Source organism: Brassica oleracea, chromosome C8 (assembly GCF_000695525.1).
Source record: "Brassica oleracea var. oleracea cultivar TO1000 chromosome C8, BOL, whole genome shotgun sequence".
NCBI lineage: Eukaryota > Viridiplantae > Streptophyta > Magnoliopsida > Brassicales > Brassicaceae > Brassica > Brassica oleracea.
Genome location: NC_027755.1, coordinates 25,579,662 through 25,592,384, shown reverse-complemented (window position 1 = coordinate 25,592,384; position 12,723 = coordinate 25,579,662). Strand labels below are relative to the sequence as shown.

Below are 12,723 nucleotides of genomic sequence, written 5' to 3'. Positions count from 1 at the left end.
GCAAAATAAACTGTATATTTCTATTCAAAAATTATGTAAAATCTAAAATCAACAATGGGTCACTCATCGTTTACTTTTCATAGCACCGAATTGCAAATCTGTATAATCGAAAAGGATATGGCAGATATAATTATCGCCGAGTCACTTGTTGGATAACATATATCCGGAATATCATACAATTAAAAATTTAATTTATATATAAAAAGGATTATTCATATATATATGTCCATTAGTATAAGGGACGTAAGAATGAAACAATGCATCGGAAAGAAAATCACTTTATTTTTCTCTAGCTAAAGGTTTAATCCGGCCAAGAACGAAACCCCGGTTGAAGGCAACCACGACGAACCATATATAAATTCCGACACCGTAAACCGGTTTGCCTCAGCCGTTGAATTGATGACCCGATACCCTGGCCAATTCACACGTTGTGAAATGTTCGACCCTGGTCCCGTGTTCAAATACTCACCGTAGTATAGAGTATCTAAAGCAAATGTTGTGTTCCACTCAAGCCAGCCTCTCGTGTGTACATGATTACCTATGTACGATAACATGTAAACCGTTCTAGAGTATAGCTTCCATGGCCGGCCTAGATACGTCTGGGTAGTACCATTGGTCGCTTGGAGATCAGGTGTTGCCAAAACTCTAGAGGCATGTATCGATATTCCCGTGTTTTGGTTCGGGTCTTTTCGGTTTTGAGCTGTGATTGTATTTTTCTGAAGAGCCATAGGTTTGCGTGCATAGATGCTACAGTTTTGTAGTACTACGGCTGCATTACCGAAGATGAAATCAACTGTGCCGTAGATATCGCATTCGCGGAAGAACTGACGGTTTGAATGGACATAAAGTGTGTCTTGGTAACCGATTATACTGCACCGGTAGATCACCGCATGGTCAGCTCCAACGCGAAGGGCCACCGCTTGGTGCTTTTCTGGACCAGCCCAATTTTGAAATGTAATGTCCCTTGCAATAAACCCAGCTCCCGTTGCGGCTAAAAATAACAAACAAGCAAATATTTTATGTTTAATAACTCTGTAATTTTAATAACCCGTAAGAAACCAACGTAATTAAGTTTACTCATCATCATTAAGTGTTTAATGTCTAGATATATATGCAGCAAATGCAGTCAGACAAACTTAAATTGTATTTTTATCTAACTACTACTATTTGGAAATGTCTACCTAGAAATGCTAATGCAACTAGTGGTCTCTAACGCGTCCAACCACAATATTAGCCATGACCCACATCCAACAATATATATAAATTAATGCAACTCTTCTCTGTCTCCCATCATGCATGTATGTATATACAAATATGTGGGTCAGTAATTGAGCGGCCTACCTCCAACTTTAAGATACGGTACATGTGAAGGTGTTTATCCTTCTAGAAGTGTATGTATAAATATAAGTGTGCATATCTCTATGAATTTATATGCATATTATCATATGTGGAACGTGCATTTCCTGATGTAGTGACGTGCATACTTGGATGTGTGATATATAAATGAGTATTAGATTAGTCATGAGTGTAATCACTGTAATGTATTTAAATCTTGTCTTACCAAAGAATGTTTTATGATTTGAGTAGTGTATAGTAGTGTTTTATTAATTGAGTAGTGTAAAATGCATTTAATGCACATTAAAACCACAACACTATGCATGTGAGTTTGGTTAGATAAGCGCAGCACCACATAGGATGTTCGATTCAGTGCAAGTGTGTTACCTAATCGAACTCGATCCTAATCATATTGAAAATTCAGTCCAGAAACAGTGATATACATAGCATTAAAAGCTCAGATCAAAGTTAATTTTACTATTTAACGAAAACAGTTAATTTTACTATTTACGACTTTTACTTAAAACTAGCTTTCTTTAATCTTTTGTGGTCCATAATACATAAGAGTTTTCTAATACATATGAAGGATAAAATACAAGTGGTAAAAGACAACTAGTTTTGTAAACGACTCTGACTTTTAAGAGAATCTGTCGGACACTCTAAACCTATCAATGCTAAATCCATACAGCTAGCTTATGGCCCCCCTCACAGTATCTGATTCCAAGAACTTTCCTTAGAATACATCTTTTCCTTCCCAACTTGTTTATACACTTATATTCGGTCAAAAATATACTACATATTTCATCCAATATTATTAAATCAATAAGAAAACGAGATATATTATATAATCATAAATGTTGACCTTCAGTGAGCTTTTTGCAAGACTTTGTTCTGTAATCACCACAAAAAGGATCTTTTAATTATTTTAGTTACGACGCTAGAAAGACCTTTTAAGTTTAGTTCTTTGAAATTTGTTTAATTGTAATAATAATGTTGGATTTACGCGTTCTTTTACTTATTAACTATCTATCATTATCGTACTATTATTTCCAAAAAGTGAAAAAGGTATGGTAAGTAAAAAGGAACAAGGGGATGGAACAAATCTTACCAAACGACGCCGTGTGGAAAGTGGTAATGTTGTCAAAAATACTCTTCCCTCCTGAGATGACAGTTTTACCCTTTCCATCTCCAACGAACATCAAATTAATTTTTTTCCTACCGACCTTGAGGTTCTTCTCTTCGTACCTTCCCAAAATAAAACACAGAAAATTCACTGAGATATAACGCAATGATTAACCCGAGAGGTTACTTTGGTTATATTCACGGACGTAACAGTTGAAAAAAAAACATGGAGAAAAAACACGAGATGCGTGAGGGGTAAAACCGTAAATTCACCTTCCGGCTTTGACGTAGATAATAGTCCGGCGAGTACTGCGCTGAGGAGCTTTCTTGATAGCTTCCGCTATAGTTTTACACGTGCCGTTGCCGTCTTTGGAGACGATGATATCAGCTTGTATCTGAGACACCGGCATTTCCAGTAGTTCCCGCTCTCTTCTCTTGGTCCATCTCGGGAACTTCTTGTCCTTGTCTCCTCCTCCTCCTACTTCCAAAAGCCTCCTGTTCTGTATCGGCACTCCGGCGAAATCGTCGCCGTCACCGCTCGCCGCGAATATGGCCAAACAGTTGCTGACAAGCTCCGAGAGATTCTTCAGCGCATCAGTCATCTGATCCTTCACTCCGCCGTCGCCGACGCCGTCGAACCCTTCCGTACACGTGTCATGGTTCGTCAGAGCCGAGCTCAGCCATGTCATGACGTCTTGCGGTTTCGTTTGGCCGCCGGAGACGGAGACCACGGAGGAGAGAGCGCGTGAGAGCGCGTCGACGGAATCGTCTAGCAGCTCGACACAAGACTCGTAGGCGGAGCGGACACGTGGCGGCATGTCGAGGAAGGAGAAAGAGGACGATGAGTAGAGTGCTTGACTGAAGTGGTGGAGCGTCATGTTCACCGTCACGTGAATCAGATCTCTCGGGGAGGAGGCGGCGAGTGAGCCGGGGAAGTCCATGAGTGAGTCAACGCATAACTCGGGGAAGCGAGTCAACGCGCAAGCTTTTGAGATTGCTTGGCTTGGTTTTCGAGCTAGGCCTGGAACCTGTTGGGAAGATTTGACTTGTGATCGGACTCCGGCGAAAATTGCGGCGGCGAGGATAAGTGCGAAAGCTACGACGAGTGATGAGACAAGAAGCTTCTTTCTTATCGGACTAGTATTATCCGATTGTGATGTCGTGGGGACTTGGCTTAGGTTCGGAGACGGAGCTGTGGTGGTTGCGACCGAACCACTTGGTTTCGACGGTCCGAGCCTTTCGTAGCCCATTTTGTTCTCGTTCTAGTCTCTTTTGTGATTTTACATTCCAAAGGACGTAAGTGCGTATATATATGAGTAATGAGTGAGAGAAGTGTATTAAGAATTTAAGAGAGAGTGGTGGTGATTATTGGTGGGACACGCGTCATTTTTCATTCATTTAGCATAAGAATATAACTGCTTTATTTATTTTTATTGTGTTCGAGTTTTAATTGCTTGTGTTAATAATCATCGTTTGTTCGTGAGCCTTTTGTTACTGGTCGACATGAGGTAAAAAGATCAATTGAAAACAACAAAACCTGTCACATTTTTAGAATATTACAAAATAACAACAAAGTTTCTTTATTTATTTTCTTGTGTTCCAGTTTCAGTTGCTTGTGGTATTCTTCGTTTGTTAGTGAAAGAACTCTTTTTAAGAATTTTACAGACGATTCATCTTATTATCTTCCTACAAAAACGTACACATCAAAATAATGTTGGTAGGAAAATAATTGGTTATAAATACCACGCTCAATTATTTTGGCTCGAAACGTGTAGTAATTCATTGTGAAACATGTACAAATAAATATTGAAATTGATTACATTAGATGTGTGCAATGTGTGCCTATTTAAAGAGCTTGAGCTGGCACCTACCAACCAAAGTTAAACTTAGGCGGAGGAATGGATTTAGAAATTTGATAGAATTTGAAGGAATTTTGGTTTCCATTAAATTCTAGTGTTATTCAATTGTGTATTTTATTAATTCTTTCAAATTTTTGTGTTATTCAATTGTGTATTTTACAAATTCATTTAAATTCTAGTGTTATTCGATATTTGGTAGATTTAATAGTAATGTTATTTGAAAGGAATTTAATGGAAAATGTAATGTAAAATGTAAATGATCAATTCCTTGCTTTTATGAAAGGATTTGTTATTTTTAGAACCAACTTGACCTCATGGTAACCCACTACGTTAGACATATCACCTATACCAGCCCAACTCCACGTCTCTCCTCTTCCAAAACCGGAACCGAAAAACTGAACTAGAACCAAACCGAATTACCCGAAACCAAAACTAAACTGCCTCAAACACCCGAATGGTTTCTATATTTCTATATCTGAATAACCGAATCGGAACCGGAACCGAACGATACCCGAATATCCGAGAAAAAATAATAAGTTTCAGTTCTTTGATATAAGATAAAATGTCATCAGTTCCACTCAACCCGAATGCTCAGGGCTAGTTCATTCAAAAAGATTTCTTTAGTAAAAAAAATCTATCTACAAAAAGTAAAATTTCCGCAAGTGTTTTATTTTGGTAAAAAAATTTCCAAGAGTTAACTACTAGTTGTGTATTTTTCCGTTATCATTCATAGCGTTAGTATTACCATTTGAATTCCATCAAATTTATTTACATTCATTTAAATTCTATAGCAAAAGATAAACATAAGAATTAGACAATTGCATTAAAATCTCATAAAATCATTTAAAATATTGTAAAAGTTATTAGTTGTGAATTCTTTCAAATTCCTGAATTCAATACCACCCCTTAGGCTCGACGAGCGTTTGGGTTCAAATTAAGAATATTGGATTTTTAGATTTTCGGATTCATCTTTTTAGATCTCATTCTACGGCTCTAATTTGTAATACACTTAAAACCTATAAAGTAACTGTTATCATTAGTATCATATCAATTTGGTTTAAGATGAATCCGAAATAAAAGACAAAATTTAAAAGCAAAACATAATAAAAACAGTTAAACGGAATAGAAAATAATCCAACACACATTAAATTGATAAAATAATAACTAAAAAAAAATTTAAATCAAACATGAAAACAAACATAGTTTGTAAACAATATATTATTTCAAATAGCAAACTATGAAGTACTTATTTATAGGTAATTGGATATTTAAAGTACTTATTAAAGTTTTTATATTTATTTTATATATCATATCAAAATAAACATTGAATTGATCATTTGATAAAGTATTTATGTATGTTTCAAATATTATATTGAGTATTAATTTTACATTTTTTAGATTATCCGTTTGATTTCGGTTAATAACACTTCCGTTTCGGATATGTTTTAGATAGTTCACATTTCGGATCTAATAAGGATTAGATTTTTCAGTTTGGATTTTGGGTTCTATATTTTATGCCCAGTCCTATTTAAACTTGATGAGAGATGATCGTGAAACTACAATAGTCCCATTAATATACGATTGTTCTTGTATTGTTTTAAAACTCTTTTGAAACCGTTTATAAATCACTCTTAACAGTTAATTGTCATTAGTTAAATCTATATATCATTTCAACATCAATCTAACAGAAAAACACGACTCAGATAATGCCAGAATGCGACTAGAAAAGACCCCATTGTTTCTGATTATATAGACATCCCACGTTGTTCTTTTTCTGTTTTCAAACCTTGACATAATTTTGAACCGAGTGATTAAAATTAAATTAATGTAAATTATTCTAATAAATGTGTCTACACTTCCGTAATGAAAAATCAGTATGGTCGTTCGATTTCTTATTAAACTATTACAAGTAACTGTTCGGACTTAACTCATAAAATTTACAAATTAAATGATATTATGTGAGTAACTAATTGTTATATATTAATTAAGAATGTATATATAATCTTGTTTCTTAGTTTGCAATGCGGCGAGACTTGGACTGGCGTACACAATTAGCATTTAGCATATCTGCTTGTACAAGATATAATATACATAAGCGTTAATAGATAAAATAAAATATATGTTTGTTTAAATGTTAAATTTAGTGACCAACAAAGAGTACAATTACAAGTGAAAGAATAAATATTAAAAAGATTTGTAAAATAGAATATGAATAGATAAGATGTTTTTGTTGTGTAATTAAAGTGACTATGCCATCTGTTTAATATGGTTACTGAAGAATCAGAACATGCTCAATAATGTTTGGAAAGTTATGTTCGCTTTTCTCTTTAATATTTTAAAAGTTGCTAACTTAGGAAGTAAGTTAAATTATATATATATATATATATATATCAATTCAGAATCGGAATTTCATTTGAATACTCCCATCTAAACTAAAATCATTTTGATTTATTGCGGCAATTTTTCATCCCGTGTGACAATTCTGTATCAAAAAAATTATATGCGTCAGTTTCATTTTCATAAGCCAAAGTATATACTGAGTTCAAAAAGTATTAGTATAAAGCTATATAAAGAATGTAACATGCATTTACCTTTTATCATCTAAATACGCATTTAATAAACGTAGCAGAGAACTTGCTCTGGATAAATTTATTAATATATATATGCTATTAGAAAAAGTTGATCTAAAAGAAATGAGAAAGGTAGCATGCATAGATAAGATAAAAGTTTGTAACTCTTGCTTGAATGAAAAGATTTATAAGTTTGTCCGGGACTTTGTGGTCGATAACGAGATAGATTTTGGACGGTAACACGTTTGAGAATCGATCTATCTATTACGTGAAATTAAGCCATTTTGTCCTAGATACCCATATGAATATGAATATTTGATTTTAGCTCATTATGATACATGGAGAAAAAAATATATCATAGGTTACACCTTATTTTGGAGATTAGTTTGGTCTTTTCCACAAATTTGGGATATTCTAAATTAATAAAAAAAATATTATTTATTTATCTATCTCTCTATTCAAGACTATGGGTTTCTTAATTTTTAAAACATATTTCTTAACAGAATTTTAGCTGTTTATTTTTTTATGGGAGAATGGAGGAACTAATAAGATACACAAATTAAATGTGTGATTTATTTAATTGACACAATCATACAAAAAATAAGATAAAAATGGATACCAATTTTTTTTTTTATCATGGATACAAATTTTATTTAATCAGGAGATTCTATACTACATTTTCGTAATTTGTTTTGTGAAAATACATTTTTATCCGGTGGAAACATTAAATCACATTGTTCTGCTCACCACGGTTGTGAATTCGTTTGTATGACTATTCCGGAGATGGCCTGTCATAGATTATATTCCCTACCCAGGAGTTAAGTCTGGTTATTTAATAGACATGTGTTTAACTCTTTCTACATTTTCGTATTTATTTCTGCTTTAACCTGTTAAATAATAGGGGTTTCTTACAATTCTTTATTAATACTTTTATTTATAAGTTAAAACGCAAGTTTGTTTCTCTGTTTCATAGTTTTATGCTTCTCATAGAGATCATATGTAATTTGGTAGAACACTTGCATTTATTTTATTGTTTCCTTCAAAATATCTGTAAATATATTTAAAAATTGCTTTGATTAAGATCATCAAAAATAGTGAAAATGGTCCTGCTACTATAAATTTTTAATTTGAGAAAATTAGAATTTAAATGTATTCAAAACCAAATACTTTGAGAAAATTAGAATTTAAATGTATTCAAAACCAAATACTTTTGTTGTATTTACAGACTATGGGTTTCTTAAAGAATTGAGACAACAAAAGAGGTGCCACATGCAAGTAATACATGAATGCTAAAGAGCCAGTTATTTAATAGCCCATAAGATAAAAACTAAATTATGGCTCTAGTGGTGTTAGCGGAGTAAGAGAAAGACCTCCCAAATCTAAATGGTCTCGCTATATTTACATATAAAGCAACAAAACTAAATTAATGTCTTCTAGAACAGCCAATTGCTTAAACCTTTTTCTTCTTTCATTTTATCACATGACACACCATCCTCTATGAGGTGGATTTTGTTGGATAGACAGCATACTCCTTATGTCGATCTTCTTTGTTAATAATTTTCTACATATAATATTTTCAGAAATATTATAAATTTACAACCATATATAAGTTGACAGCTATACAATTCAGTGTAAAATTACCAAGAATAATTATATATGAAACTGTTTTGTGCTTATTTAAATGATTGCAGATGGAATTTTAGTACATGGAAGTTGAAGCTTTGTCATCAATCAAAAATTTATCACCAAAGGTTTTGTTCTCTGGCTTCTCGCTTAATAGCGACCTAATAATATCATACTCCTTTTAAACATTTAATTGCATTATAGTGATTAGTTAAAAATCCTTTCACGTAATCATGATCTACATTTTATTGATAACTTGCTTTTGATCGACTACAATTTTTCCACTAAGGATTCGATCTAGTATAGTATAATGTTGACATAGTCATATAAGCCTTTTGTATTTCTTATTATGTTTTTAGTGCATGGCTTTTGCACAAATGGATTTGTATATAGTAGTTTTGTCTGGAGATAAAACGATGTATATATCTCAATAAAACGATGTATATATCTCAATGAAAAATCAATAAATAATAGCAAACCTGTTTTTAGTTTTTTAAAGTTTTTTTTAAGAGAGCGGTGAATGCAGTAGTTGTTTTTCACTTTTTTGGTATACCACTTTTTACTTCTTCTTTTTGTTCAAACCACTTTTTTCTTATGATTCGGGGTTAAGCAAACGAAAAGTAGTCATCATCTCCTTTTACAAACACATAAAAGTAGATGCTTTAAAAAAAATAGAGTTGTAAATCATTCATGTATAGAAAATAATATAACATATTCGGGAATAATATGATATAGCGAATCAATCAACTTTTATCAGTAAACGAATAAACCAAAGTTTCATGAAGGTCAATATAATTTGAGTCTTTTACCATAGCTTTACGCATGCATGCATATACACAATATAATATATAAACATATCAACATGATGCAGCAGCATATAAGAGCATGATTAATGCGATGTTCTTAGGGTAGCAAACCCAAAATCTTTGTAAATATAACCAATCATTAGTTCCCAACCGTGAAGCGAATGGAATCCGATACATAAATCAGTTAATAAAAAAATCAAAAAAGTTTTAATTGTATCACTTAAATTATATAGGAATTCTTGAACCCAAGAATTGAGAATAAAACGTTTTTCCTTACCCCAAAAGGAATAACCACTTAGAATAACGAAAGATATTAGATTTGTCGAGAAGTGCAAGATTGTATAGATACGATAAGAGGTTCTTATCGGAATATAAGAAACCGTATCTTAAACTTTAATTAAAAATCTAAGAACCGGCTCTTAAATAAAATATTTAAGAGCTGGTTCTTAACTTTTTTAGTTAAAAGTTAAGAGACGGTTTCTTATATTTCGCTAAGAACCTCACCCTATTTACAACCATATATAAGTCACTTGACCCAAAAGCTCCTCTCTCTCTCTTTAAATATTTCCTTTCCCATTCTCTCTAAAGCTTCGTCTTTTAGAACATCTCCAACCTCACTCCATAATTTACTGCAAAATGGAATAAAAAATAGAGTAATTTACTGCAAAATGGAGTAGAAAATAGAGTGATGAACAAAAAAAAAAGTGATTACTGCAATGGACTAATAGGTTTTTTGATTGTTCATCACTCCATTTACCACTCCATTTTGCAGTAATTTATGGAGCGGGGATGGAGATGCTCTTGATCATGAATCACTTGGCTCCGGTGACCGCCGTGTCCTTCTTTGCAGTCGTCGGAAGCCCCCCTCTGTTTTCCCTTTTCTCCGCTTTTTTATGTTTTTCTATGTGGCTTTCTTGTCGTTGTGGCGGAGGTGAAGCGTTGAGGTCTCTCTCCTGGTGCAGATCTGAGGCATCAGAAGTAGATCTGTGTTGTTTCTTGCGGGGACAGAGGTGCTAGATGACGGTGTGTTCCCTTATCCGCGGTTTCTTCCAGATTTGTTTGGTGTTTTTGGTCGGAAATATTTTTTTCTCAGATCTCGGCGTTCTTCTCGGGTAGCAGCGCGTGGTCTGTCGGTGAGACCCTCAAGGTCTCAGATCTGGTTTTCATTAACTCAGATGTTCTTTTTCAGCTTTTTGCCACCGGTGGCCTGAGGTGGTCACGCATGGAGCTCTTTGTCAGTGTGGGTTTTCTCTTCTCCTCCGAGTTAGTTCCGGTGGCGGCGCGTGGAGGCATGTTGGCTCTGCCTCTTTGAAGTGTCTTGCGGGTCCGCTCTCCTCAAGGTTGAAATGTTTCGACGGTGTGGCATCACTGTCGCTGTCCTTCGCTCCTTGCTGTTTCTCAGCGCATCTTAGCTGTCGTCGAAGCAGTGAAGCCTTGGGTTGGTTGGAGACATGTCTCCAGTTGGGCGCTCAGGCTGCTCTCTCTCTCGGTGAAGCTGCTGTGGAGGTGGGGGTTTTGTCCGGTCCGCTTGCTCTATATGGGATTTCGGTTCAACGTGTGTAACGGTGCCAGTAAAGAGGTTTGGAGGCGGTAATCTCTAAGTCTCAGACCGAACGACGGCGTCATCAGATGGTATCTCTGTTTCGTGTCGCCGGGGTCTGTGGATCTCGGGTTGGTTTGTCTGCTTGTGGTTGCGATTGTTTGTCGTCGGTTATTCGGATCTTCTGAGCCAGGATCAAATCTGTGTGAGTGGGGCAAAGAATTACGAAGCAGGCACTACACAGTAAGTATATAGCTGTGCTCCAATTTTTCGAGTCCTCACTTGCTTTCTTTACTGCATAAGGGCGGTACAGAATAGTCGAAGAAAGTAAGCAACTGCGACAATTCTTGGGGTGGTCTGTGATTTGTAGTCGGTATGGGAGCTGTAGGAAGGTGTTGCAACATGGTTTGAGGGCATCCATCTCTCTCTTTCTCGCTGCGACCCATTTGTTCTTGCGGTCCTTACCAATTCCTTGGTCTAAGCTTGTTTCGTTGGTTTCCCTCTCTACTGTCTACCTTCTAGTCTTTGTTCAAAGTTAAGATGTGGTTGAGTAGCTCTGTTGTTTAGTTTCATCCAGTTTTCTGCTATTAATATCCTTTTGTAACTGTTTTTTTTTTTCATTGATTAAAAATCATAAAGTATTCTAGTCAAAACGACTAGAGGTAGTTCAAGCAAAAACAAATGCCAATAGACAATAATAACCCAAAACAAGTGGGCAAAAAGCATAAAACAGAGCAGGAGGAAATCAAAAGTGAAACCATCCTCATGATGATCATCTGCCCAAGAATAGCGATTTTAGGAGAGCTAAGATGCCTCTTTGGAAAGAGAAGCAACGAGCCATTTCAGTCCCAACCTTGTAACATACGAACATTTTGGTGTAATCAATTAAAATTTTACCAAAAAAGAAAACATGATGCAGCACCATTACAATATCTAGCTAAATTTTATTTAGCTTCCGCTCTAATAATCCTTATATTATGTCATGTTCGATAATAGTAATACATGTGACCTTTTATATTATATATATAATATCAACAACAAAGGAACCGTATAATGGAAATACGTTATTTAACAAAACAGTGATAAATTGATAATAATGTTGGCAAAATAATGATAACGATAATGATGATGGAAATACATGGCATGTTATTTGGTTGTGATGATATCAAAACATAACAATCTAAGTCACAACTTGTAAGTTTAGCACAAAGACAAGATGTCAATAAAAAAACGTAAAGACAAAATTAGTAACTTTACAAAAAGAAAAATTCTATAAAAATTCTCTTACTAAATTTCAATTTCGTTAAAAATTTTGAGAAATGGCCTTAGATAACTCTATACCAACTTTTTCTTCTCATTCTAGATTTTAAGGCCCAAAACCTCAAAAATGTTTCATTTAATATGGACATTTATCATTTTACCCATTTCTTTCTCTAATTATATTTTTTTTCTGAAAATTGAAATCACAAAATCGACGGCGACAACTTGCCTCATCTCCGGCGTAGATCATCTCGGCCGTCATTATCTCCGGCGTCAATCATCTCGGCCGTCATTATCTCCGGCGTCGATCATCTCGTCCGTCATCATCTTCGGCGCCGCTCATCTCCATCGCCATCATCACCACTTTAATCATCTCCACCTTCACTCTGTAATCGAGATAAGCGTGTTTGCTATTTGTGTGAAAAGTCAATTCTGAAAATGTCTCTCAAACTAGTAGACTACGAGTCCCTCAACGGATACGTGACGAAATGTCAGTATACAATCAGAGGTTCTCTCTTCATCAGAAAGCTTATTCTTTTTCTTGATTTTCCGAAGTCAAAAGGGTGTTGTTATCTTCACAGTTCCAAGTCTATTCTCTGTGATTTTCA

General features: G+C 34.8%; 1 protein-coding gene and 1 long non-coding RNA gene across 2 annotated transcripts; both read right to left on the bottom strand.

Moving 5' to 3' along the window:
* Nucleotides 1–174: 174 nt before the first annotated feature.
* Nucleotides 175–3,765, bottom strand: LOC106311775 (probable pectinesterase/pectinesterase inhibitor 34). The gene is made up of 3 exons (XM_013749057.1): nt 2,731–3,765; nt 2,444–2,580; nt 175–991 (listed from the first exon to the last, which is right to left on the bottom strand). Exons 1-3 carry the CDS (start codon nt 3,705–3,707, stop codon nt 294–296), a joined length of 1,812 nt encoding a protein of 603 aa, XP_013604511.1. The 5' UTR covers nt 3,708–3,765; the 3' UTR covers nt 175–293.
* Nucleotides 3,766–9,572: 5,807 nt separating this feature from the next.
* LOC106307726 lies at nt 9,573–11,529 on the bottom strand. Its single transcript, XR_001263377.1, has 2 exons — nt 10,028–11,529; nt 9,573–9,944 (listed from the first exon to the last, which is right to left on the bottom strand). It is a non-coding gene; the product is annotated as an uncharacterized LOC106307726 (long non-coding RNA).
* Nucleotides 11,530–12,723: the final 1,194 nt, after the last annotated feature.